The following is a 27,625-nucleotide window of genomic DNA, read 5'->3' on the forward strand; positions in this document are numbered from 1 at the left end:
TAAACCAAAATTAAAGTTCAGGTTAAAAACAGAACTCGTGAAAAATAGTAATTCTGAAATTGGAAGTACAGTGCCTTGCGAAAGTATTCGGCCCCCTTGAACTTTTCGACCTTTTGCCACATTTCAGGCCTCAAACATAAAGATATAAAACTGTAATTTTTTGTGAAGAATCAACAACAAGTGGGACACAATCATGAAGTGGAACGGAATATATTGAATATTTCAAACCTTTTAAACAAATAAAAAACTGAAATATTGGGCGTGCAAAATTATTCAGCCCCCTTAAGTTAATACTTTGTAGCGCCACCTTTGTGCTGCCATTACAGCTGTAAGTCGCTTGGGGTATGTCTCTATCAGTTTTGCACATCGGAGACTTACATTTTTGCCCATTCCTCCTTGCAAAACAGCTCGAGCTCAGTGAGGTTGGATGGAGAGCGTTTGTGAACAGCAGTTTTCAGTTCTTTCTACAGATTCTCGATGGATTCAGGTCTGGACTTTGACTTGGCCATTCTAACACCTGGATATGTTTATTTGTGAACCATTCCATTGTAGATTTTGCTTTATGTTTTGGATCATTGTCTTGTTGGAAGACAAATCTCCGTCCCAGTCTCAGGTCTTTTGCAGACTCCATCAGGTTTTCTTCCAGAATGGTCCTGTATTTGGCTCCATCCATCTTCCCATCAATTTTAACCATCTTCCCTGTCCCTGCTGAAGAAAAGCAGGCCCAAACCATGATGCTGCCACCACCATGTTTGACAGTGGGGATGGTGTGTTCAGGGTGATGAGCTGTGTTGCTTTTACGCCAAACATAACGTTTTGCATTGTTGCCAAAAAGTTCGATTTTGGTTTCATCTGACCAGAGCACCTTCTTCCACATGTTTGGTGTGTCTCCCAGGTGGCTTTTGGCAAACTTTAAACGACACTTTTATGGATATCTTTAAGAAATGGCTTTCTTCTTGCCACTCTTCCATAAAGGCCAGATTTGTGCAGTATACGACTGATTGTTGTCCTATGGACAGAGTCTCCACCCTCAGCTGTAGATCTCTGCAGTTCATCCAGAGTGATCATGGGCCTCTTGGCTGCATCTCTGATCAGTCTTCTCATTGTATGAGCTGAAAGTTTAGAGGGACGGCGGGTCTTCGTAGATTTGTAGTGGTCTGATACTCCTTCCATTTCAATATTATCGCTTGCACAGTGCTCCTTGGGATGTTTAAAGCTTGGGAAATCTTTTTGTATCCAAATCCGGCTTTAAACTTCTCCACAACAGTATCTCGGACCTGCCTGGTGTGTTCCTTGTTCTTCATGATGCTCTCTGCGCTTTACACGGACCTCTGAGACTATCACAGAGCAGGTGCATTTATACGGAGACTTGATTACACACAGCTGGATTCTATTTATCATCATTAGTCATTTAGGTCAACATTGGATCATTCAGAGATCCTCACTGAACTTCTGGAGAGAGTTTGCTGCACTGAAAGTAAAGGGGCTGAATAATTTTGCAGCCACTTTTTTCAGTTTTTTATTTGTTAAAAAAGTTTGAAATAGGCAATGAATTTCGTTCCACTTCATAATTGGGACCCACTTGTTGTTGATTCTTCACAAAAAATTACAGTTTTATATCTTTATGTTTGAGGCCTGAAATGTGGCAAAAGGTCGAAACGTTCAAGGGGGCCGAATACTTTCGCAAGGCACTGTAAGTCATATTAAACATTTGGCTGACTGTTATAATAAGACTACTGTTATACTACTTTATAATCTCATCACCTATCCACATGCTAATGGAGGCACCTTTTTACAGATAATGGATGGACAGAAACAATTAAATGAAGTTTCAATTTTAGTGCTAGCTCCCAACTTTGCTAGAGCAGCTTATTTAAATGTCTTATTGAAACCATACGTATGTTTATGATCAACCTCTCAAGCTTCTTTTTAACATTTGAACTTGTGACCTAGATAAATATCATCCAAGGATCAATTACATTTGTCCATAGGTTTGGCTATAGCCCCACCTTGCTGCCACTCTGTTATAATACACTAATTATCTAGCCTGAAAATTGGACTGTATTGCTGGTTCCTCTTAGCCTGACAAGGGAACTCACCATTGGCAGGGCTCAATCCGAGGGGCGGGATAAATGGTTGTCTTTCAAATTCCCTCTGAACTGATAGCCAACTAGCTAGTTGATAGATTAAACCTTTGCCGTATCCGGTTGGCAAAACTCCGAACACATCTTCCTTTTTTAAGAATGACTTTAGTGCTTAACTCCAAGTCTTCCAAAATCGCGGCCAACGCCGATTCGAAAGACCGCTGTTTGCCAGCAGCAGCAGCCATCATCATCAGCCATTCACGCGGAACCGTCACAACTCTGACGTCCTTATGTTAAGCCCGCCCACCGACTCTATACACGATGCGATTGGCCTGACCAGAATTTGGTTTTTCCAGCTCGCAAGCCAATGGAGAGTTGCTAGACTGACCCTGGCTGCAAATTACATTTGCTGCCGCTAGGGTGCGTCTAGATTTCAAGGCTAGGTTCCTCCTCACTTTATTATTAATTTAATTATATTTAAATCACTGTAATACTCGAAGATGTGGGCGGCAATTAAGAGGTCTAGAAAACCAGGCTCCCAATTACACCCATGTCGCTGAATTCCTTAATTTACGATCTTCTTCCGGTCAAAATGATTACAATCCTGTGTAGTGTTTAGCTGCTGCTTAAATAACGATTTAAATGATTTGCTTCCACCTCTACAGTAATTTTAGACCGATAAGAACATCTTTCCCATGTTCCCAGCTCAGCTTTAAATGAAGAGAAAAGGTGATAATGTGTGTCATTTTAAAAAGAAACAATGCGAAGACAGAGACATGCGGCATATTGACTTTAGTTTCTTTAATATTGAAGCTGATGAATCTTGAATCTGATTTCAAAGCATGAATCTCTCATTTCTATTCTTGTGTTGTAAGATTTCCATTATAAGACATCAGTCTAAGCTGAGTGGTTCACGATCTGTCGGAGAGCAATTTCCCAAGAGAGACGAAAAGCTGTGCAGAAAGAAGAGAGCAAGACAGAATAAAAACATTGGTGATAAACAACTGATGCATTATCAGAAAACATGAACACACGCAAACATGTTATAAGCACATGCACACATTCAGTACTGTGTTCTAAGTGACCAATACATCTGTGCTCTTCCCTCTTACCTCAGCTAATGTTAATGCGGTTCCCTGAACCAATTGATCCCGAGTTGTTACCAACAGTAACATTACTGACGTTGCCAATATTGGACTTGGCTGCAATCTGTCCTGTTTAAATACCATCAAATATAAGAGATTGAAAACAGTTAATAATATTCAGATATGTGCTCTACAGATCTCTGAACATGAGTAATTAATCAAAAATAAACCACTCACTTTGCCCAGCCATATGAGAAAGATAACCCACCTGTCACAGTGTAGTTATTCCTTCCTCCAATGCATCCGTGGTTTGTTCCAGAAATATGAATGTTGCTGATGTTACCCAGAGAAATTTTTTTTTCAGTATCATCTGTAGAGGAGAAGACAGCAGAGAGGACAATGTTCTAGAACTACAGATGATCCAACAGAAAGTTCCAGTTTAGACACTCGGATAAAGATGCTGGGTTAAGCTTACCTTTAACATTGTACTGATTCTCCGCACCTATTCTCTCTTCATCGCAACTGATGTTTCTGTTGTTGCCAGTGTTGTAAGACACTGGTCGGCCTGAAATGTAGACAGATGAGCCTAAAAAGATGAAGAAAAATGACAAAATAATAAACAATGTTCTGTTGAATCCCATGGCAGCACTCTACAGCTGTGACACACTTGTTGCTGCTGTCTGGCTGTAATGTTTTTGATGTGTGACTGTTCTGCATTATCACATCTGGGACACAGCATCAGATTAATGTGTAACATATAAATGTAAACAAACTCCATGAAGACAGAGCAGTTGAATCAGAAATGAAACGGAGTTGGAGGCTGACATGTAGAGTCTGACATGGTTGATTAAAAAAAAAAAAAAACAGGACTGTGCTTTGTCAGGTGTCATATACAGGTGTGATTCTGGTCTGTATTTTATGAGAGCATTTATTATGCCCTCATTTTTACAGAATCTAAAAGGGGGGAGAAAATGTTTGTTTAACAGAGTTATATCAACACATTTTCATAGCTCTGCCAAAGCTAATTTCTTGGAAAAGTGATGATTGTGTCTCAACATGCTGAGATTTAATTCTGTCGTTTATGGATATTTGATACTTTTGCCAGTGGCATTGTGGTAGGAATAGGCATTTATTGTAATCATGTTCTCTTATTGCTACTTTATGTTGTTAGTGGTCAGACTCATTATTGCTACAATTATTTGTATGTTCTTATTTTGTGTAATTATTTGTGTGGCCACGTGTTATTTGTGTAGTGCCAGACAGTCCTGGTGTGTTTCACAGTGAACCATTAGCTCATTAACTAATGGTAAATAACCATAACAGCTTCTCAGCCACAACTAACCAGAAGTGTTTCCACTAAATGGATCCCTCTGTGGCAAACAGTCTTAAAACTCATACTTGCCGTCACTAATTGTAATTGTTCTCAGAGTTAACAACTTTCTGTACCACTCTGCTTCTAAACATGCATGTCACATAAAACTGTCCGTTGTGCTTCTGCCTCATCTACTGTTTTTTTTTTTTTTTAAATGTGTATGCACAAAAGTGTAATTGTGCAATCAAGTACAATCAGTTCAAGTACAATGCATGCGTAATGTTGCAGTTTATTTTTGCGATGGGTCGAAGGTAATCCAGCTTATACAGTACTGTCACATTCAGACAGGTAGGCATCTGTAGCACGTGGAATGTTTTTTTCGATTGACTGTTGCAGCTTTAAACTTTGAACTGTTGCAAAAGTGTCACCATCATGCCAAGTAGGCCCATACAAACCGCGTTTACAAACCGTTGATCAGACCACTGTGAAGTTTTAAAAGTAGGAAAGCAGTTTCACGTAGGAAGGTAGTAACTAAATAAAGAAAGAAAAACAAACAAAAGCAAGAAGCTGCCTTGCCTGTAAAGAATAGAAAGAATACACAGAGGACAGCATAGGTTGTGGGAGAGGTGGACGAATAGATGAGGAGGAAGTATAAAACGCAGTATTGATTTTGGTCTCCAGTGGAGTCGGCCAGGATGTACACTGCTGACTTTATATGCTCAGCTCAGCTCTGGACTGAACACTTCATTTTTCTGTCCGTAACTTATCTCAGCAGCTAATGGCAGCTGATGTAGACCTGCTGTGTGTATTCAGTGTCGTCCATCTATGTGTCCGTTCTGCTTATACGCACCTAGAACAAATAACACAGGGGTCGGGTTACCATCCTGAAATATGTACAACTATGTGTTCAGAGCAGTTATACTATAGAGATTCATTTCTTGCTTCTGCTACAAGGCCGTTTGATTTGACCAATCAGTTTCTGACATTCCCAATAATCCTCCATTAACCAGCACTTTTCTCCTGTCTCGCAGGAAACACAGGAAGTGCCTCTTTTATGATAATTGACCCAAAGAGCTGTGTGGTTTCATGGCACAGGCTTTCCCTGTGTCCTGTTGTATAATCTATTGACTCATAAACCAGGAGAGAGAGAGAGAGAGAGAGAGAGAGAGAGAGAGAGAGAGAGAGAGAGATGGATAGATGGATAGATATAAAAAAAATGGATTCTTACAAGTGATGAATGGTAAATTATTGTACCTTTTTAAATGATTTTAGGTAGTGTACATTTTTGTAAAAGACGATAAAGTTTTTTTAAGTTGACTTGATCTGATTTTTCTCTTTTTCTCTCTCCTTTTTTCCGTTTCATGTTCACAGCTCAGATAGTCTCATTGACAATGCAATAAGGTAAGCTTTATCGCCCCGTTCACTCTTCTCCTCTCTCATTTTACTTTCACTCACTCACTCAACATAGTCACACACACACACACAATAAGCAAACACAATGCATTCAGGTCTATTAAAACAAACCATCATGCCTCCCCACTTTTTGGCTCCTTGGCCAAAACATTAAACTCAAATGTGATGCTGCGAAGACAGCTCTCTGCCTCTTTTCCAAACTAATCCCTCATGGTTTCTTCTTTGCTCCAGTATCGCCATGGCTACCAAAGAGAACATCACATTTCAGCGTGGGGTGTTGAAGTCCATTCAGACCAGGGTGACAACTTTGGCCAGTATCCTTTAATTGTTTTAATCATTTGTCCTCCTCTTCTTTTCACCTGACCGTCTTAACTTTGTATTTTTTACTGAAGCTGGTATGACAGTGAGACGGTAGATCTACACCATTAAGCTCTTTTTATTCCTCTTCCTGGTTGTGTTAAGAGCCCCGCTGATGTATTTTCCCCTACTGCTTTCTGTCTCGCAAGAAAGGGAAAGCTGACCTGGATCTTAATTATTTTCCTTCACCACACTTTCCCGCCCCTCAGATCGTTTCCCCACCATCAACAGTCTCATCCAGAAAATCAATTTGCGCAAGAGGCGGGACTCTCTAATTCTAGGCGGGGTAATTGGCGTCTGCACCATACTCCTGTTGCTCTACACGTTCCACTGATTTGCTGGTCAACTGAAGGACCGTTTAAGAACATGTTTTTCATTGTATCTCAAGACTTTTTTTTTACGTTTTCATATTGTAATTAACGCTCCTTAAAACATCAATTTAAAGTGTTAAGAAAGGACTTTATTTTTTGAATAAAAATATATCACATAAAAAAAATTCTTAATTGAAATTGTTGGAATTTTCAGATTGGAGAGTTTATTTATTTTCGGAATTATAACATTTCCATCTTGGATTTTATATATTGCTGCTTATATATCCTGTTGTAATGGTAACTATAAATGTATGAAGTCATATTGTGTACTACTGTTGATGTCATTCTTCTTTATATAGTATTGGCGGTGCCTAATAAAATAAAGGTGATGAGCTCAATTTTGTCATGCTCATTCAAGTTTATTTACGACATGCAGAACTATGGCACGGTAAACCAGTCATACAGTATAAATGTATAAACATCAACATCAGAGTGCCAAGAACAGTGCATACAGGGAGAACAGCCCCATTCATCTCTTTCTAGTATATTGTAAACATAATGAGGCATTTCAGTAGAGTCCGAACAGGAATCAGTTTGTCATAGTAGCACGCAAAGCAAGATATTACACTATGACTGCCGTAGGGTGTTGTGGTGAACGTACATTTTAGACAGTGTATGAAATAATTATATACATCTTCCCACAGTCAGTCTGTACTTTGTTGCAAATGTTAAGAGAAACGGCAGCCAGTGGCGGCATTACAGACTAGAGGTGCACTGATGCCTCTGATGATGAGCTTGTATTTATTTATCTTCACATCACATACCTATCTTATATGTGTTTGTTTTTTGATGTAGATGGTATCTGTCGTCTTCTTTAGGAATTCCTCTTATCTAATGATTGCCATTTTTAATAAGCAAAATGCAGTGCCATCCAATTCTCTGTCTGTGTGTCAGGCATGTGTGTACATCAGTGCACCGCTAGTTTGGACTATGAGTAGTTACACTTTCTCCACAACATGTGCTGTCTGATGATCCAACACTACAACAGCCTTCATTTTCCTTTCTTTGTTCCTGAGTTTTTGGGGTTATTTGACATGAGACGGCGACTTCTTTCCCTTTTCTTTCTTTCGTCCATAGCAACAACAGAAAAACACAACTTGTACATTAGAGTCTCTTAAGCTTGTTTTCAACTCAGATGTGCTTTTTTCATCTTCAAAACGACATATCTCCTCCTCCTCTGGTCTGTGCAATTGAGATCAGGTGAAGTTTTAAGTAGACTCCTTCCATCCCACAATTCACTTCTGGGTCTCTGAGAGGCAGAGAAAAAGAGAAATTAAGATGCACAGCTTTACGCTTAGCATTTTGAGTGTGTTTGTTTGTATGTCTTTCTTCCATACCTATTGTAAACACTATGAAGATGATGACAGCCACACCCAGCAGCATTGCCAGACAGCTGAGCAGCATAGACAGACGCCCATACTTCCTTGCTCCTTCAATATCTCCTGTATGGAGAACAGACCTCGACTAATGGGACAGGAAAATGAAGGAGGTGATTAACAATTAATTATTTAAACGCAACAGAAGCAAAACACCTGTAGTGTTTGAAAAGGTGTAAAAACTGTATTTAGAATATATCACAGGCGTATAATAATAAGAAAAATAATCTACATTGTGTTATTGTGAAGACAATGAAGCTGTAAATAAATGGAACACTCACCACATTTGCATACCACAAGGCACATATGTTGAGCGGCAATGCGGGGCAGAAACAGGACAGCACGGCGAGCCAGAGGTAACTTGGGGGTACGGACCCGGGCGGCACCGGGGAGGGCAGCGGGCCCAGGCTGAGACGGGACAAGGATTTGGGTGGGGTCGACAGATGCCCGATGGAGCCCGACTTTAGCGGTGATCTGTGTCCATTCTGGTCAGCATCCAGGGACCGGACGCTCCCTCTGATATTGAGGGAGAAGGAGTCGGACGGTTTAATGTTGCTCTGCCCGGTGGGCTCGGTGGTCGCAGTGCTAAGCAGCTTCTCCGTGTCCTGGAAGTCGGTGGGATTGGAAACTTCCCTCTCGCCGAGGGCGCTTTTCCCATAGGCAGCATCAGTGTTGATAGCCATCACTGAGAGAGAAGAAATCTCCAAGTCTTAGTATCTGTGTGACCGAGCCGCTTTCCTTTGGATGGAGATGCTGAAGAGTCGTCCTTCAGATGTTCTCCATTGGGGGTCATTAGATTAAATATTATAAATTCAGAAAGCCCAATACCTTCAAGGCAACCTATTTAATTAAGCAGTCTAACTCCATCACAATGTCTTATTGATGAGCGAGATGTTATGTCTGAGTCCCTCTCGCGTTTAGTTGGCGGTGAGCGTCGGGACGCACGCCTCGCCTTTTACCCCCCCACCCCCACCACACCCCACCCCCCTCTATTATGTAGTGAGGTATTACCGCATCCCTTACATCTCCACAGAACATCCCCAGTGTCTAAGGCCTACTTATGCACCAGGCGCGGCGTGTGACAATGCAAAAACAACAGTTAAATGTCTATGGAAGTGAACACGCGCGGTGCGTAAAAGCTTTCCATTTACGCGCGGGGGCATCAGCTGGATCAGCATGTAGGACACCGCACAGCGTGTGAGAGGAAGATAGAGAGAGAGAGAGAGAGAGAGAGAGAGAGAGAGAGAGAGAGAGATGGGGAGTCTCACAGGAACCTCACTGTCTGTCTCAGGTATTCAAACTTTACATCCCCTTTAAACTTTCTCGCCCCTTACATCTTTCTTTTTCTGCCTATAAAAAATGGATTCCACCTAGATAATTGGTTAACTACATAAGTATCATTTACTTGTACTTTAAGTATACATTTCTATTTTATACTTTATACTTCCCTATTTTTTACTCCACATGTATTTGTAAGATTTAGTTATTGCATTTTACGTCATACTTTAGACTCATATTTTTGTAAAACATGAATCTGTAAAGCAACTAGTATAATTAAATAAATAAAAAGGAAATACTCAATATTTATAAGTAGTTGTAATATAATATAAGTACTCGAATTTGTACTAACTTTAGTAAATAAACTTAGTGTAGAAAATCGGATGTATCATTGCAAATTAACTACCCAACAGCATATGACGCTACAGATTCTTGCATCAGTGATACAAATCCAATAAAATATAAAATAATAAATGCATCAGTAAATGAATGTATTGTAATGTAATAAGACAATAATGTAATACTGTACATTGAACTGCACTGTTCCCTTTAGGAGAAGTGCATTTGGCCAGGCTTTACAGCAGCCACTACCTGGAACTGTATACCAAGCGCAATACGTGAATTATCAACTCTCACCTCATTTTCCAAACTGTTTAAAAAATGGCTACTGCAAAATCAAACCTGTTGTCACTAGCTGGGATAATCTGTAATTTGTCCTCTGTTGCTGATCTGTAATTTATGTAATTTTTTATTGTGATGTTTTACTCTGATTTGTTTTATTTATTTAACTTAATTTTAAGGGAAATAAATAAACTTAAACTTTACACTTTTACTTTTACTTTGATACCTCATTTTGTTGATAATACTGAAGTACTTAAACGTAAAATAAAATCTGAATACTTATTCCATCAGAGGAATTTCAATTATCCATCATGAAGTGTTTATCACTACATCATACATGTCAGTCCGTATAATAATTATAAAAATTTGGGATTTGGTCAATGTAGTTTTGTTTTTAATATACTTATATATTAGATATAACATATGGATAAGGCCAGTGGTGGAATGTAATTAAGTACATGTACTCAAGTACTGTAATGAAGTACAAATTTGAGGTACTTGTACTTTACTTTTCATGCCATTTTCTACTTCAACTCCGCTACAGTTGAGAGAGAAATATAGTACTTTTTACTCCACTCCATTCATCTGACAGCCTTAGTTACTTGTTATTTTACAAATTATGATTTTTGCACACAAAAAACTTATAGTTTATAAAATACGATGTATTATTATAAATTAAATTACCCAACAATATATCGGCCTACAAGTCCAGCTGAAATGATTGGACCATTAAACACTTAGTTGATTGACAAGACTGTTTGGATCGTTTCCAGTTTCTAAAATGTGAGGATTTTTCTGCATTGAGTACTTTTACTTTAATACTTTAAGTACATTTTCCTGATGATACTTACATACTTTTATTTAAGTAACATTTTCAATGCGGGGCTTTTACTTGTAAAAGAGTATTTTTACAGTGTGGTATTAGTAGGCCTAGATTTACTTAAGTACAAGATCTGAATACTTCTTCCACCACTGAATAGGGCAACATTTCATCAATGATGTTTGAATCCCAATCAACTGAGATGTCCCCACATATTTAATACCATGTTCATCCACATTAGGTGGCAATAATCCAGTCTGACTTTATTTCCCTCATTTTTCTTAAGTGAAACAAGGATCTCTGGCAGTTTTGGACAGGTGATCACACCACCTAGTGGTGATATAGGGGAAACTGCACCAAGACCACATTGTAGGTTGTTAGATTGTAGGTTTATAAATGCAGCAACACCTCAGTTTCAGATTATTTCCCCTGATTTACAAATATCTGTCTTTGAAATGGGCCAATAATTAGTGTAAACAATATATTCATACAATTATCTATTCAGATAGTTCAGATGTGTTTTTTTCTTGGCAGTGCAAACCAACAAAGCTCAAATCAGAAGAAAAATGGAAAATGCACTATTTGCTCGAAAATTACAAGCATTTTATTTGGTAAATATGAAAATAGGGCAATTTTATAAATTGAAGGAGACAGAGTTGAAACAAAATGTTTTCTTCATTAAAGCAATTCGATTTACAGTAATACAGTTAAACTAACCTGCTGCTGATGCCAAATAAACTAAGCATTGAAGTGAATATTGGTCAATTTTAAAGATTATTTTACATCAATACCTTCCCGAGTCTGTACAAAAATTGTAGTTTGTAGCAGCTAGTGATGCATTTAAGCCCTGGAGAACATACACATCTTTCACATTTAATATGAAACAGCAAACTAAATGGATTCATACAGTCCTGACTAAATGTCAGCACTTTAAGGAGTTATTGCTAATATGAGGACAGTTTTAAATTTAAAGAGCATTTCAATTTAATCTGATCTTTCCTCTTTAATGGGATCACCAGAGATGTAAAGGTTAAAAGGGATGAGTGTGACATATTTTGTATAGGTGTGTGTGTGTGTGTGTGTGTGTGTGTGTGTGTGTGTGTGTGTGTGTGTTTTTAGGACAAGAGAGCCTACAGTGCTGGTATGCGTTTTATTGTTCATAGTTTGCAGTTTTGTCCACAACAATAACCTGTTTGAGAAAATATTGTTCTTTATTGTAGGAAAAAAAAAAAAAAAACATCATGCATGAAATGTATGCAGGTTTCTGTGAGAAAAAGACCACAACACAAGCATTCTGTATTGCCTAAAGTAAAATATACCTTATATGTGATTAACACAGGAATATAAACAATGGTGGCTCAAATCTTTCCAGCTATTAAAGTCCAGTCTGATTACTGAGTGTGTGAAACACAGCCTTTCTCAGTCCTCTTCCCAGCAACCCCCATCAACTTCCTCTTCTTGAGTCATCCGGGGCAGGGCTGACCAGAGCAGTTCTTCAGCTGGCAGCTTTAGCATGTGTACAGGAACATAAAGCTTGCCAGTGAAGAACTGCTGTGTGTCAGCCATTTGGGGCCAAGGGTGAGGGAGCGCTGGGTGTCAGCCGGAGAGCGTGAGAGACACCCTGGAGTAACGGACAGCCAGCTTTAAAGCACAAATGGTGACTCCTCCTTCCTTCGTCTGCTTTCAGTGCATATATTCCTGCAGAAAGAGAAGAAAAGATCGTTTTAACTTCCCCTCTAAACTCCCTGCTCTGGTAGCGTGGGTATGAGGTGGCCTGCAGCCAGTCACACACGTACAGTAAGTGGGTGCAGTCGAGCCACAGAGTGTGCGATCAGCTGTGAGTAAGTGGGTGAAATGAGCTGATATGTAAGAAGGACTGGGGGAGATGCACACAAGATCATGCGTCAGATTACCAGGAGGGATACATGCATCAGCTGCTCAGTTCTGCCTCTGCACGTTAGACAGTGCCAGCAAGACATTCTTAGATATTCTCTTAGTTAGGATGCTCAAAATCACAGGCCAGTTCCTTTTCTTTTTTTTCCCAGTTACCGTGGTTACAAAGCAGGAGCAAGAGGACATGAAGAGGAGTAGACATGCCTCTAGCAAAGATCCTGGAATCCTTTCAGAAGTCTTAAGAATCTATTGTTTTTGAAGTCTTAATTAATCAAGTGAATGTTTGGGTGTTTCCCAGAGAGAAAGCATGTAGCTACACCGGATATATGTCTTCTACATGTTGAAGCCTGTACGTTCAAAGCACACTTGGCATAAGTCTGACTAAGTTGCATGTCTACATGTGAAAAAGTAGAATAGACATGAATAGATAGAAGTAGCTAATTTCCATCATCTTAATCTGGAGTTTGGGGTGTTTTAAGTGGTTATGTTTTAGGCAGGCAACTTTCTCCAACAGACACGACATTGACATTTTCACATAGAAAAGATAATTAATTAATTAATTATATATATATATATATATATATATAAAAGATGAATTGTGTTTACATTAAATCCACTATATGTATACCAGTTTATGACCAAATACCTGTAAAACTAATGACCATCCTGTCAGCTGTACTTTGTGCTGTACTAATTAGCATCCATTAGCATGCTAACTCACTGAACTAAAATGGTGAACATTGTAAACCTGCTAAACATCAGCATGTTAGCATTGCCACTGTGAGCATGCTTGCATGCTGACTTTAGCATTTAGCTCAAAGCTCCACTGAGCCTAGAACTGCTTCATAAAGCCACAAACGTGGGATTTTTGAATATTTGATTCCTTTTTCTTTTTAAAGCTATTGTGCGTAGTTTCTGCCGCCCCGATGAGGAATTATAAGTAATGACAACAAAACTGTCTGTGTGTCCACATGATACAAGCCTTCCGTGACCGCACAAAAAGTTACACACTAAAGCTTTAACTTCCTTTCTTTTGTCGATCATACGGTTTGCGAAAACACATAACTCTTACCTGAATTACCACTTAGCTTGCCAGCCCAGACCTTACGGAGTGGATATTAGTTGGAGCTGATGTAGGGAAATACATAAACAGTTCCCTGTTAACTGCATGTACAAATACATGAAAGATGTCCAGTGAGATTAAACATACTAAAAGTTTGAAAACTGACCCCACGTAAAGCTAAAGCAGGTCTGTGCTTTTCTTGCCTTCGAAGAATGTAATGTGTGATCTTAAAATATTGAGGACATGCTCCACTTCTCTGGTTGATGATGAGTAACACATACTGTACATTCCTGCAGTAAGGAGAACCAGAATAATCTCAGGTATTTGAGTGTCCCGCGGGCTGTAGACTGTGCACAGCAGGGGGGGGGAACAAACAAGATGTATGAACATTTTACAGACACCGCTGCAGGGAGCAACCATTTTGTCTCACACTTAGTTTGGATTTTACTTCAGAATCATCCTGAGGAGGGCCATCGAGTCATTTCTATTCACACATATATAACTGATCAACATGGAAAATACACAGGTTGTACACAAATAAGATTTTCCCCCAACCTCTTGGCAAATTTATCAGCAGTGTGGGTGAGTCAGCATGCACAGAGGCCTGTTCTGACTTGTGACTGATGTACACTGAAAAAAGTATCAATAGTCAAATCAACTACTCTTATTTTTTTTAAACCACCAAAAGAAATCTGCCAATGCCATGCCAGATTAACACTTGTTTCCCAATCAAAGCAGTGTCTCATAAATGTTCTACAATCGAGTGTTAATTTTTTTAATTAGTAAGTCATGTGACTGATTACTGGACTATAAAATGACACCCATTAATTCCAATGAAAGTTGCTGCAATTTCTCTGCTCTGCCTGCAGGATTTTCACCTCTCTTTCAGGATTCTGCGGTCAGAGCTGAGGCTCGCTAGCCGAATGTGCTGGAACCTCTACCAGGCCTATTTAAGCAAGACTGCTCTCTCGAAAGGCACAGCATCTCCAGTAGGACTATTTGGTTTGTTTGACATTTTTGCTTTACACTACTAATGCAGCTGCACTTCACACCCCATGCTTATCTTTTTGTAAATATTTAAGTTTATCTATTTAATAGGCAAAATACATTGGCACTTAAATTTGGCAGGTTCCACACACTTTGAGCCTCTTTCTGGCAGTTGCACACTAGTGCGCACGGCAAAGGTGTGGTCTCTTCCTGGTTTGCTTCCACCTTTTGTGGCCCACTGCACACGTGTTTTAGTGTGTCATCCCAAGATGCACATAAAAATGGCTTCCCTAGACCCTTGGTTATCAAAATTCATTATACAAAGAGTAATAAATGACTTATTGTCAATTGTTAATGACAAGGTTGCCACGCCCAAAAGTATGCCCTGCTTTATCGTCTTTAAAAAAATAAATGGGTCCATAATTTATCATGCTGTATTGAAATAGACTTAAAACTAGCGATTGAGACCCTCATTAGGGAATTATTTACTAAGGTAATAAATCAAGTGAGAAGTAGGGTCATTTTCTTATAGACTTCTATACAATCAGACTTCTTCTTGCAAACAGTGGCGTGTCCCCCGCTGGCCACAGGTTTACGCCACTTCCACATTGCCTTCAGTTTTCAGGCTGGGAGGTTGCTGCTTGGTATTTAGGCACAGTGTACACAGGTATAATATTCACCATCTTAGTGTAGCATGTTAGCATGCTAACAATTTGCTTAATAGCAAAGTAAAACTGAGCCTGACGGGAATGCCATTGGTTATTTGGCCATGACCTGATGATGGTGTTATATGAAAAGTTATCACAGTTCATGAATGTGTGTACCAAAATTCATGGCAATCCATCCATAGGTTGAGCTGAGATATTACAAGCTGGGCCAAAATGGTGGAGCGACTGACTGACTGACTGACACTGCCATCTCTAGAGACACACCTCAAGCATGACTAATAAAAAATGCCAGAAACACTGATTTGACATAATCTTTTGTAGTGTACGTTGCAAAAAAAGTGGATCTTTAGCAAAAGAAGGCCGCCATTTGTCACATCTGTATCATAAAGTCAACCAACCCCCTCCTCCCCACACAGGCCTGCACACGCACTCCTGCCAGTGTTGGTCTGAATTAAGTCAGGGGAGAGAATGTAGAATGTACAGTAAAAGTCCTCGGGCCACACCGTTCTCTTAATACATCCATGGGGCCACACACAGGGCCGCTGATAGTCATAACTGTCGACTGTGGCTGCCACAACCTCAAACTTAAACTGAATAAGTTATTTGTTCCATCGCGTGCCACTCCTTCCACAAACAGTGACTCTGTATCTTAATGTTCACAATGACGGGCAGTGTTGAGCCCCCCCGACTATTTTGCTGTGCCACTCTTTCCCATATCTCTTCTACTTCTTCTTTTTGAGTCTTTCCTAACTTGTCTGTCCTCTCTACCCTTTCTCTCAGTCAGATCAGACTGTCCTGCATTCCTGACATTCCAGCTGCGTAGGTTAGAAATTCCATCCGGCTGCTGTGGGCTCGCACAGTCTCTTCCACTCCTCCTTTTCCATCCCTCTATCCTTCACCCTTCTTTTCTCTATCTACTCGTTAACATCTGGTCTGCAGCGGACGAGGCGGACGTGGCTTCTCTGTCAGGTTCACCCTCCCCTCTCCTTCTCTGGCTTTATGCAGGCGAGGGAGTCAGACTGAGCCACATGACAGCCACTGTGGAAGGCCTTGAGACAGGCTTTTATACATGGGGCAACGGTGTAAAAAGAGATAACACAGTCTAATAGACAAAAGACTGAGCTTATCTGGGACGTGCATACTCTGCCACAACAGGGAGGATAAGAAAAAGGAAAGACACTCTGGAGTTGAGCAGGCAGGATGTCCGTGTTAAAAAGAAAAAAGGTATGGTGGTGTGTAAACAGAGTGTGAAGGAACCATGTACAATGCAAGGAGGAATTTTTGACATTTTTTAGACTTAGCTGCAAGAGCCAGAGCAGATGTATTTATCTAGAGAGCTTAAATATTACTGAAAATTATGAATAATAAAAGTCAGGTGAGATGTGGAACAGGTGGAAGCTGCACACTTCTGTTGAAGAGAACAGAACAGAAAACAAAAAAAGGGCGTTATGATGGCGCGTGGGTCAGACCGCTCTCCATGCTACGAGCCCACTCATTTGATCTTTTCATAATCAGGGTCATGCCGTTGTGTGAGAATCCCACATGAGGTGACGAAATAAGATACTTCAATCATTGGTCTGACCATCAGGGATGAAACTGTGCAAGCAAATATGTGAGGAATTGTAGAATTAGCAGATGAAATGACAGGAGGTGTAGATTTGCATACTGCTGCTACAGCTCTGTGAACAGAAACACGCGATAATTAAATGTTTTATTACATATATCACTCCAGGTGCATTCCTCTGCTGTGTGGGTGGGGCCCATGTTGGAGAGAGTTTACTCCCCCAGATTGTAGTCTGCAATATACACTGATCATTTTAGACTGGGAATTGGGACAAAGACAGGGAAAGGGCGGTGGCTTTGGCAACACACTGATCATAGTGCAGGGAGCCTCTTCTTATGCACTGCTGCTAGCGGTTTTCAGGACTTTGAAGGCTATCTGACTTTAATCCCGAGATCAGTACAAATAAAGGGTGTGTGTTGTTTTTACTTGCTAAGAGGAATAGCTGAATGCCATTCTGAATTCATGACATCCTGGGAGATGGTACGGTATGAGGCCTGTAAGCCTGTCCTCAGGCAGTCTGTGCCATTTTGTTTGAAAGAACTGGATTTATTTTCCCCTAAATGAACCCACATAACACATCCATTCTTGCCCCATCCTCCCTTGACAAGGCACGCAATAGGAATGAAGGGTGTAACCCAAGTTGAGCAAGATGGCTTCACTTCTGCAAATGTAGGCAATAAAACCAACACAGGGGAGGTTGCTTATTTTTGCCTGGATGCAGGGCAAACAACACATGTAGTCAAGATTAGTTGCTTTTTAACTGACACCCTGTCATTGCCATGTGATCCTCATTGACAGGGTGGCTTGTCACGCTCCGGGTTGCAATGGCACAAATGCAGCTCGTGACACAGCCTATTGCGCATTCCTACCGGCACACTGAACTCTGGCTGTACAATTATGTAAGCCAGGCTCCATCGATGTAACGTACACTACAGTAAGCTTTCCCTTCCTGACCATTATTCCAGAGAAATACTACTTTAGGTATGCATTACTGCACTTTGCTTTTTAAATGTAAAAAAAAGAATAGTATATAAATGAGTGGAGGAGACTTGAGCTGTACATAGAGGCCTAAATACGTCACCTGCTGTAAGAATGTTTAACTCGTTCTTCCAGACATCTAAAAGTAATATTCTTGTGTAGATCTTTAATTTAAAGAAAGATCAGATGACTGCTGGCGTCACTGCATTACTGAGAAATGTTATCTATCGCCCTAGTTATCTTCCTGATTTTCACCTATCCCCTACTTGAGCACAGGCTTTTTCCTTGGCCTATTATGAACTCAGCAAATCTGCCACTTTTTGACACGTTTGGATTACATAAATGCAGACTTCACAGGTTGATATAGCCTATAATACAACATTTGACAGTTAAGTGCTAGTACAAATTACTAAACAAATTCTCTGGAGGCTTGAGTAGGCTACCAGTTTTCTGTTTTTCTATACTACGTGACACAATTGGTTTAAATATAATGTAAAACACACCTGTAAATCTTTTAGCACTTATAGCATGCTGTCTGTGTACCTTTGCTGGCTTTTCTGTTCCATTCGGTGTTAATTTAGACATAATTCTGACTTTTTAGCACAAGTCAAGCATCCATTTAGCTGCTATCAGGCTTTGTAAAATAACATCATCTAAATGTTGATTAAATGTTTGCAGGAGCTTAGAGGTCGTGGTCAAATTTCTAGGGGGCCCATGATTAATTTCAGCACCTCTGTGTCAGTGGGCCTGGAGGATATGATCTATAGCCTACATGACACACAGACAGGCCTTCAGCCAGAACTACTAACATCAAATCTATATCCTCGGCAATCCGACGACGCCAAATTGTGCAGAAAGCTGCCTCTGTTAGCCAGAAATCTACTTAAATATTCTAAGGACTGGTTTTCCAGTTACCGTTTCAACGCAAACTGGGTCATCAAGCCGCCACAGGCTAAATCAGGCTGACAGGAAGAAGCGTTTAGCCAGCAGAAACACACAGACAGCCTCTCACAGCGAGTCATACGCCCCACCTTGACCACCGGCCGGGTTGCTCCTGCGCGGCCAACCATCAGGACGGTTCCAGCGGAGTTCAGGCTGCCTCGCCCACTACTCCGGCGGAGTCGTGGACCATCACCAGGGTGTGTCGCTGCCTGTTTGTGTGTTTTACGTCCACGATATAAAACGGTCTGGCAGTTTTTACATATCTGCTGGTGGTCAGCCTACTTTTCGTAGCAGCGCAGCAGCAGTGTAGGACGCAGCGCAGGACTTCAGCCCCTTTTACACAACTCCTCTCTCTCTTTTTTTTTTTTTTTTTTTTTTTTTTTTTTTTTTTTTTTCTCTCTCTCTCTCTCTCAAGCAAGTCAGACACACACCCGGCTTCCCCTCCGATCAGCTGGCAGCGTAATGACGTAGAAGCTACGAGAAGCGGACGTCAGAACCTGCACGGATCTGACGTGTGCACGCTTTGTGCAGCTCATGAGGCAGCAGATCGTTATTAATAGTCGTATCTGATTCACGCAGGAAGATAGTCAGACAAGCCAGACCCGCATTTCTAGGCTAACAGGAAGTCGCATTGCTCAGGACATAAAGCAATGTCTGTCTTTTTTATTTTTTTTTTTGAGTTTATGAGAGTATGACCACAGTGAAGGTTTGACAAGTAGGCTATAGCATCACAAACAAACAACAATAAAAAACACATGGTAGCCTAATTGATTTGTTTATATGAACATGTTTTATTATAAATGTGTTGTATGGGTTATTAATTAAAACAAAGCTTTACTTTGGCTATTTATAATACTGGGTGTTAAATGCACTCACACAAATGCACTGAAAGACTCAAAATGAAAAATACTGAATACACACACACAGAATTAATACAGTTGCATGACACCCACATCTTTTCTATATTTAAAATATAAAATTTAGCTGTTCAATAACAAGGCTACTGGTCTGACCTCTGAAGTTACAGTTAGGAGGCAGCAAATAAACCAGAATTATATCGACATACACGTTAGACATGTGCATCTTCAATGCTACTCTGCTTCTGACGTGTGTTGAAAGTCTCAGGGAGAATTATAATCATGAAATGTCAACATTTAAAAGATTCAGGATGAGTTTTCTCACAATGTGGCTGTTAAGGTATCAGTTTGAACCTGCAACTATACTCACACAAACATTATGCTGCTAGGCAGCAAACAAGTCTGTAAATGGCCACCAGAGACATGAGCAGGTGAAGATGAATGTGTTAGCATCTCTACACCGATGCACACGGACACTCTCACAGCGAAGACTGTAAGGCCAGTCTCCTTTTTTCCTGTCTCTTCAAATACGAATCAGTGTGAACCTGAGCTTTTTGTCACCCTGCAGCTTTAAGGTTGCTGCAGTTTAAGAAACTGCTTCCTCATTGTCACCTGACACACTGAGCACACACAGCAAATACTCACGAGATCAAACCCGCTGTCTCATTCTCCTTCCTCTGCCTGTTTTATAACAACTTTATAAAAAATCATATCAAAGAATATATGAGATTTTTGAAGATTTTGTGAAAAACATCTTGTCAGTCACTCCATTGCTAACTGGTGACATTTGTTGCCTTCTGATTCAGCCACAATGTCATTTTTAGGCATTTGTGGCGGTGGAAGTCATTATCACAGTCAACTTAATGTAGGAACAGTATTACAAGTAAAGGAAAGACAATTCATCATATCACTCATAGTGTTGTTTTGTATGCATAGCTATTGCCTCTAAAAAATGTGCTCTTCACTTTTTTTGATATATATTTGGGAATCTTTTGTTATGAGCTTCCACCGTCAAATAGTTGGTTAGGGTTTAAATGCCTGTGGCGAAAAAACATTTTCAGCCCAAAGAATAAGCTGTAGTCTACACGTAAGATGATCTAACTGTCCTCTGAAGACTGTGTGTCCTAACTGCTATCCATATCTAGAGAGAGGTATACAAGTAAGGTTAAACCCCCTTCTGTAAAACATTCACCCTGATTGGATTCACATTTCTAAGGCTTTTATGTAACAAACTCTAATTTGGCATGTTTGCAAAAGCTGTTATTGAAAATGGCCTTGCAAGCAGATGCCAGTGCACTTACTGCAACTCAAGATCTGTTTTTTATATTGATGGCTGCCAGATGGTGGAGCAAGCGAGTCACATCTTCGCCCCACCCATCATCGTAAGGGAAATGGTTCACAACATATAAAACAGAATTGTGGGTTGAAGGTTGTGTGACAAATTAAATAAGTGTAAACATGCTTTGTGTTCAAAGTATTCATCTTGCCTGCACAAACATGGGAAATATTCTTTTGTTTTTGTGATATCCTGACAGCCCACTCACTTTTTAAACGGGGCCCTTAAAAACAATATGTGTCTTATGTCTTCATTTCACTGTGAACTTTGTCACTACTGCATGGATAAATGTTACGTGTCTTCTTTGACTCAGCATCATGATTTATCTTTCTTCCTGTAGTTCTTACTCGAAGAGCTCTGATATGTGGGAAGGAAATGCAGAAGCAGGACAGGCTTGTTTGAGCTCAGAGATTGATACTATTCTTAGCACTGGTGGGTGTATTAGTTTTGATAGTAGACAGAACATGGCATCTAAGTTTCCTAGCAGTTATTAGAAAGGTGACATTGGGTGTTATGCTTTAAAAGGGATTGTGCTTCAAAGGGCCAGACTGTCCAACTTAAGAAATTCAGCATGTGTGTGTTTGTTTCTGTCTGTAAACATACATGTGACTCTGCACTGAAGAACCAGCGGGGGACTGGATTCTGTGGGACAGGAATAGGATGGAAACTCCCATGGAAATACCAGTCATCGTGCTGTGGATGTTGTCAGAGGCAACATATGAAATCCCCATGCAGCAGTTTAAAAGAACATGGTAATGTCACATCAGTAACACATGTTAGCGCAGAGCTCTTCTTTCTCTCCGCAGATCAAACAGTCCATCAATAGTACAAGATTTTGCAACACTTTCTAAAAGAGGGTGGTGTATTTGACATACAATTGCCTTTAAAGCTACTATTATCAATCATCATATACATCAGGTGGGCCACAACTCCAAATGAAGCTCAAGGTTGCTGCGTATATCTGCTGGATGTGTAAATAGGCAACTGTTAAAGATTACAATATGTCGGTGTTCCAAAGAATCAGTAATTGCAGGTTTAAATATGGTTTAAAGTGAGACTGTGGAGCTTCTGTTAAATAGCTGCCACTTTGGCCACAAGTGGAAATGAATGCTTAAACGTAGTGTAACGGCAGCACAAGTAGAGAGGAGTCGTAAAGTAAAGTAAATACCTCTATGTCAGTTAAACAATATTTATCGAAAGTTAGCCAAGCCACCAGCTTCTGGTCATACCAGACCAAGTAAGGCTTCTTTTGTAAGTTACATAATCTCATTATGAACCTTTGCAGATCCCAAAAGAGTCACTCAAGTACATTTCATGAGCATAATGAAATGAAGTGTCATAAATGGAATTTAAGTATATTATAATATTTTACACATGCACTGACTCTTCCTTGTTCTTTATTATTGTGGCTTTACTCAAGGACAGCTACTTCTGTCCAGCTCACTCAGAGAACTCATCAATGACTTAAGGACCACTTCCCAAATTGATTCAAGGGCTTAAAATATTTTAGACCGACTCACACTGCTCCAGTTTCATCTGATGATCGTGTGTGCTTACTTCTATTGAGATTTTATTTTACTGTGACCACAGGAAGCATGCAGTTGAAATGTTCTGTTTGGATTGGTCAATTTGTTTTGTGTCCACCAGATGGCTTCAGTGTCTGTGGAATTGTCCCAGAAGTAGGTGAACTGAAGACCACTGAGCTCACTACTAAGACAACCAAAAAGTAAAGGGGGAAAAAAAGATACAATTTTTAAGAGGATTAGAAGAGAGGGGAACTCATATCCACCCTATATAGACTCCAAATTGAAAAAAGACAAAGACATGATGGGCAACATTTTGTAGAAATATAAGATAAGTCCAAAACTAATAAATCCAATAGTAACAGTCTAACCTGAGACAGCAACTAATGACAATATCTATCTTACTACAATAAAAAAAAAAGATGATGTGTGATCATTTGGAAATAAAAAAAATACACTTGGTTTTTATTTTTATGGACTGTATACGGAGTAGTGCTATCATTCTATAGGCTAGATATTCCATAGCAGCGTAAAATGTTGTATGTACATTATAGTTAAATGTTTATGTTTGCCCATCTCTGTTCAGCTTCCTTGTCATTGTTTTAAGCTGTAGGCCTATGTCTATTTCTATCTATCTTCCTGATAATTGTTCTCGGAACTGTGTGTAACATTGAAAGTAATGGAAAATTCCATTGATGTGTACACATACCCTGCTGGCATTTTAACGTTTATTTACGGTTGAAACAACGTCATGGTCCAGGGTTGAATCACTGTTGAATTTGGTTTCGACGTTGAGGTCGGTCAGGTGCCGGCTGGGTAGTAGGCCTAGGCCTACTTGGCCAATATATCTCATTCTGAGAATATGCATACCTGTCAAGCCTAGATTATTACGTCATGTGAGGTCTGGTCACTGTCAGATAACATTTTGTGTGTCGACCTCGTGGCGCAACGGTAGCGCGTCTGACTCCAGATCAGAAGGTTGCGTGTTCAAATCACGTCGGGGTCAAGTCTTTGCTATCACCTGGATTGTAATGGGGGCTGTTATGCAATGACCTTGCATTGCAAACCATATGTTACTGCTGTTGTTTCCAAATCTTAGTTCCTCAAGCCAATGGTATTACCCTATCCCCTACCAACTCCCTTTATGCTGATATATTATGTCTATGTACCTAGCCTACAGACTAACGTACTAACGAGTGAATTCATTTAAACTTAATTTAAGGTACTTCAGTTTTGAGGAGTTAACCAGGACATGGGCAAGTTTTGCATACTGGGTTTATTTAAACATGCCGTTTAATTTAAAAGAAAATACGCTTCAGGAATTAAAACTGTAAAGAAAGCCAGATTTCACCATAGATGGATAAAGATTTAACCCGGCAGTAGCCTAAATCTTCACACGTTCTCCTCTCTGAGAAGGTGTGTCCTGTTGGTATGGAGACGGGTCACTGGGCAACGCGTCCGTGAGTCTATCAAATGGTGAAGCGTGATTGTGGAAAAAGCGTGTCCCGGAACAAATACGGAATACGAAAATAGCAGTTAGCATTGTAGCATCCAGCATTTTCCACTTTCTGTTGCCTTTTTATGCAATAAACAAACGTTTTAAACCACGGAAAATAAAGCAGCTCGTCTCGGGACTAAAGCTGCCGATACTCGCTTCAACAGCTCCGCTTCTAGTGGGTAAACGAAGATTTACAAGTCTCTGTTTTGCAGTTTATAGTTAACTTATTTTTCTTAAAGATCGTAATTGTACATTTTCCACGTTAATAGTGTTGCAGTAAGAGAGAGGATTCGTCTAAGAAGCATTTTATCCTTCGGCACAATCGCCTTACTAGCCTGCACAGACCTATCAGCAGTGTTTGTGTGACTGTATATCATGATGCCTGAAGACAAAAGCTGTAAGCTGCTGCAGCCATCCAGGAGCTCTGGCAATAAAAAGAAGAAGAAGAAGAGAAAGAAAGCCAAGGCTTCCACTACTCCTCCAGATAATACAAGTAAATATACTTAGTGGTGGAAGATAGAAAGAAGTGTTCAGATCCATTACTTACAAGTAGCAATACAATTAGCTAGAATGTGTAAATGTAAATTTAAAATCAGTTTTACAGTAAAATAACACATTAAGAGTAAAAGTCCTGCATTCAAAATTGTAAGAAGGCATTATCAGTAAAATGTACGTATAGTTTCAAAAGTAAAAGTAGCCAGAAAGTGGCCACAGTCAGTGTAGCATTGTATTACAACTTTGATTATTGCTAATGCACTGATGTTATAGGCTATTTGGTTGAGGTTGAGCTAATTTTAAACACTTTATTCACCGTTGGGTAGTTTAATCTGTAATAATGCATCATATTTAAGGAACAATGTTCAATTGAATCACTAAAACCAGGAACTACAGCTGTCAAACAAATGTAGTGTAGTAAGAAGCACAGTAATTGCCTCTAAAATGTAGTGAAGCAGAAGTGTAAAGCAGCAGAAAATGGAAATACTCAAGTAGTCAGTCAACAAAGTACTACTGAGATATGAATAATAATTAGCAATCAAAGAGGTACCATTCTTGAAAATGAATGGTTTTACATTTCAAGGCCTGCAAATGGACATTTTTAAGCAAAAAATGAAAATAAAATAACAACATTTTCAACATATTTTTACATTTACATTTCTACATATTTAAATTGTAATAGGTACAATAGTGGTATTATACTACAGTATAGCAAAGGAAGTACAAATGCATATAACAGTTCTGCTTATTTTTCCATCATGGTCATTAACATTGTCCATCACCAGTGCATTATAGACATATTACTGTCAGTCAAATTGTTTTCATAATTTTTTTGTTTTCTGGAGCATTTGATTAGAGACTTGACAGAGAGATGTGGATCCACATCCTTCCACATTTCTCTACTGGGTTAAATAGGTCAATAGAGAATAGCCCCTAGTGTCGCTTAAACTCACTGGCCTATTACAGCTCATTACTGTAAACCAAGCCATACCCCTCCAACTCCAGAGGGAGTCATTAGTAATTTAAGCCCTCAGCTTTGTTTGGTGGTGTGCATGAGCCTACATGTTTATTTTGCCTCCCTACAGACAAACCTCAGGTTGTATCTTTGCCCCCTGAGACCTTGCCAGTGTCCCTGCTGCCCCCACTGAGTCCAGGTCAGCCTCGAGCCCAGTTGCCCAACCTCAGAGCTACCAGTAAGAAGGACGGCGATCGGCTCACTGGCAGCGCCAGGAAGAGCAAAAAACACCCCAAGGGTTCCCCGGCCCTGCTTACAGCTACTAACAAAACCAGTGGCAGTGGAGAGCTCGGCGCCCAGGCCAGGGAGAGCCTGAGGTGGGAGGGAGTGCTGGACGACCCCCAGGCTGAGGAGAAGAGGCTGGAGCTGTACAGGGCCAACAGGCGGCAGCGTTACATTGCACACAGAGACGCTCTGTTAAAAGAACCCCAGGGTGCCTTGAGACCGACTTTTCCTTAAGGAGAGCAATGAGAAAAAGGCTTTGACTTAATCTGACCCACAGGAGTCAGTACTGCATTTGAGCACAGACTGAATTAAAGAAGCAGGTAAGAGCCTTATGTGGTTCATCTCAGTAAGGCACAGAGTGAAGATCTTTGGGTGCCGTTGAGACGTTGGACTAAAGAGAAACTGAGCATGTTGCCAATTCAGTACCCTTTAAAGCACCAGATAGAAATACTTTCTGTCAGGTACAAAACAAACACGTAACCACAGTGCCACGGCTGTCCGTGAACGAAGGACAGGACCTGCTCCTGGTCAATGGGCCTGTTATAAACTTAATATAGGATTTGCACAGTTTAACTTCTGCATCTAAATTATGCACCACTTACAGAAAAGACCCAAAGTTGACCTTTCAAGATTGAAACCCAATCAGGATAATACCACTAAACCCCCCTCACATGTGGGTGAGGTAGAGGAGGGTTAAATTGATAGGGGTCACATTACTTTTTTTCCTGCTACATTGTAAGAACTTTAAAATACAGGTTAGCAGTTGTTTTTTGTTTTTGTTTTTTTGTTACAAAAATACCCAGAAAACCACCAAGTGGTTGTGGAGTTATCTAACTAAAAATCTAAATGTGACTGCTGTAACAATGTGTTACTATGCTATCACACTGTCTAATAAAGCTCAGTCTGTTAAGCATGGTGGCTGACCTTCTTTACCAGTGGTCTAATGTGTCCTCAGTCCAGCCATGTATATACCCCTCTCTATTTCTACTTATTTCTTGCTGCTCTATACTGTTCTCTACATAATGCTACAAAAGCTACATCTTCAAGGAGGTAAAATGTAAATCTTAGAAACACTACCACTGCTGAACGATGAATGCAAAAATGTACAGTACTGTTGTGCCTGAGATTTTTTTGTTTAATGTATGAACAAAGTGAAACACAAGACAAAAAAGTTTAAATGACAAGTAGGCCTACATCCCTGTTATTTGTCCCTGGGCATCAGTGATCTCTTTGCATTGATAAGAAAGCTGTTATTAACAAGAGGATTGATATTCAGCATTGTAAGTAAGAGGCAAAGACCATCTTTCACTTAAAATCCTTAGGAGAATAAAGCTGATATTTTTCTCACCTGAAGAATACATAATATGCAGAATTATTTTTACTCACTGTAACAATGTGTTTGGGTGCAAAGGAAGACTTAGAGCTGTTCCTGGTAGATACATTAACATGTTAAGCTGTTACTGAACAGTATAATGCTAAAAATGCAATTCTCCAAGGGATGTGAAGTTGCAGGAATATCATGACAGTCAGTATTGCCTTCAGCCAGTGAGATGAGCAGATAGATGGAAATCATATTACAATTAGCTTCAAGAGTGGAAGGCAACATGTGTGATAATATATACCAGTGACAATTTAAATTAATATTATTATGTGGACCTATATTGTTTTTTTTATATAATTTTCTGCATAAATGTGTTGAAGATCGTGATTTGTCAGGTATTGAATTTGCTCTATTACTCCAAAAATATGAGTTTCCTGTCTGGTTATTTTTTTTTTCCATAAACATTTTCTCAATTTATTATTCAGAAAAAGTATATAATCACGAGGTATATTGATATTCTGATCTAAATACTGTTTTTAAAAA

General features: G+C 39.8%; 3 protein-coding genes, 2 long non-coding RNA genes and 1 other non-coding gene across 8 annotated transcripts in view; 3 read left to right on the top strand and 3 right to left on the bottom strand.

Annotated features, from left to right (window-relative positions):
* Window positions 1-6,960, top strand: part of LOC120544640 (Golgi SNAP receptor complex member 1-like) — a 41,523-nt gene extending 34,563 nt beyond the window's left edge. The window contains exons 7-9 of the mRNA XM_039778536.1: window positions 5,853-5,882; window positions 6,126-6,208; window positions 6,461-6,960. Coding sequence (XP_039634470.1) covers window positions 5,853-5,882; window positions 6,126-6,208; window positions 6,461-6,585 — 238 coding nt within the window. The 3' untranslated portion in view covers window positions 6,586-6,960. The remainder of the gene's footprint in view (window positions 1-5,852; window positions 5,883-6,125; window positions 6,209-6,460) is intronic.
* Window positions 2,866-3,878, bottom strand: LOC120544644. The gene is made up of 4 exons (XR_005636529.1): window positions 3,645-3,878; window positions 3,438-3,539; window positions 3,197-3,298; window positions 2,866-3,037 (listed from the first exon to the last, which is right to left on the bottom strand). It is a non-coding gene; the product is annotated as an uncharacterized LOC120544644 (long non-coding RNA).
* Window positions 6,961-7,027: 67 nt separating the features above from the next.
* On the bottom strand, window positions 7,028-8,890 carry LOC120544641 (trafficking regulator of GLUT4 1-like). Its single transcript, XM_039778537.1, has 3 exons — window positions 8,280-8,890; window positions 7,960-8,086; window positions 7,028-7,871 (listed from the first exon to the last, which is right to left on the bottom strand). The coding sequence occupies exons 1-3, from the start codon at window positions 8,679-8,681 to the stop codon at window positions 7,858-7,860; spliced, it is 543 nt and encodes a 180-aa protein (XP_039634471.1). The 5' UTR covers window positions 8,682-8,890; the 3' UTR covers window positions 7,028-7,857.
* A 2,960-nt stretch (window positions 8,891-11,850) lies between these two features.
* On the bottom strand, window positions 11,851-19,163 carry LOC120544620. The gene is made up of 2 exons (XR_005636524.1): window positions 18,902-19,163; window positions 11,851-12,415 (listed from the first exon to the last, which is right to left on the bottom strand). It is a non-coding gene; the product is annotated as an uncharacterized LOC120544620 (long non-coding RNA).
* Window positions 19,164-23,462: 4,299 nt separating this feature from the next.
* On the top strand, window positions 23,463-23,534 carry trnaw-cca. Its single transcript has one exon. It is a non-coding gene; the product is annotated as a tRNA-Trp (tRNA).
* Window positions 23,535-23,967: 433 nt separating this feature from the next.
* c16h17orf97 (chromosome 16 C17orf97 homolog) lies at window positions 23,968-26,693 on the top strand. Of its 3 annotated transcripts, none has more exons than XM_039778508.1 (3): window positions 23,968-24,205; window positions 24,296-24,519; window positions 25,607-26,693. In XM_039778508.1, exons 2-3 carry the CDS (start codon window positions 24,402-24,404, stop codon window positions 25,993-25,995), a joined length of 507 nt encoding a protein of 168 aa, XP_039634442.1. In that variant the 5' UTR covers window positions 23,968-24,205; window positions 24,296-24,401; the 3' UTR covers window positions 25,996-26,693. The 3 variants fall into 3 exon arrangements, with proteins under 3 accessions (XP_039634442.1, XP_039634443.1, XP_039634445.1); XM_039778509.1 differs by having other exon boundaries at window positions 24,304-24,519; XM_039778511.1 differs by having other exon boundaries at window positions 23,968-24,201; window positions 24,304-24,519.
* The last annotated feature ends 932 nt before the right edge of the window (window positions 26,694-27,625 follow it).

This window comes from Perca fluviatilis, chromosome 16, assembly GCF_010015445.1.
Source record: "Perca fluviatilis chromosome 16, GENO_Pfluv_1.0, whole genome shotgun sequence".
In the NCBI taxonomy this organism is placed as follows: domain Eukaryota; kingdom Metazoa; phylum Chordata; class Actinopteri; order Perciformes; family Percidae; genus Perca; species Perca fluviatilis.

Bases quoted from the DNA above. Each gene is read 5' to 3' on its own strand.
- LOC120544641 (XM_039778537.1), bottom strand. From the start codon at position 8,681: ATGGCTATCAACACTGATGCTGCCTATGGGAAAAGCGCCCTCGGCGAG. The intron at 8,087-8,279 runs GTGAGTGTTCCA...CTGTCCCATTAG, and splicing joins CCTTGTGGTATGCAAATGTG to TCGAGGTCTGTTCTCCATAC.
- c16h17orf97 (XM_039778508.1), top strand. From the start codon at position 24,402: ATGATGCCTGAAGACAAAAGCTGTAAGCTGCTGCAGCCATCCAGGAGC. The intron at 24,520-25,606 runs GTAAATATACTT...GCCTCCCTACAG, and splicing joins TACTCCTCCAGATAATACAA to ACAAACCTCAGGTTGTATCT.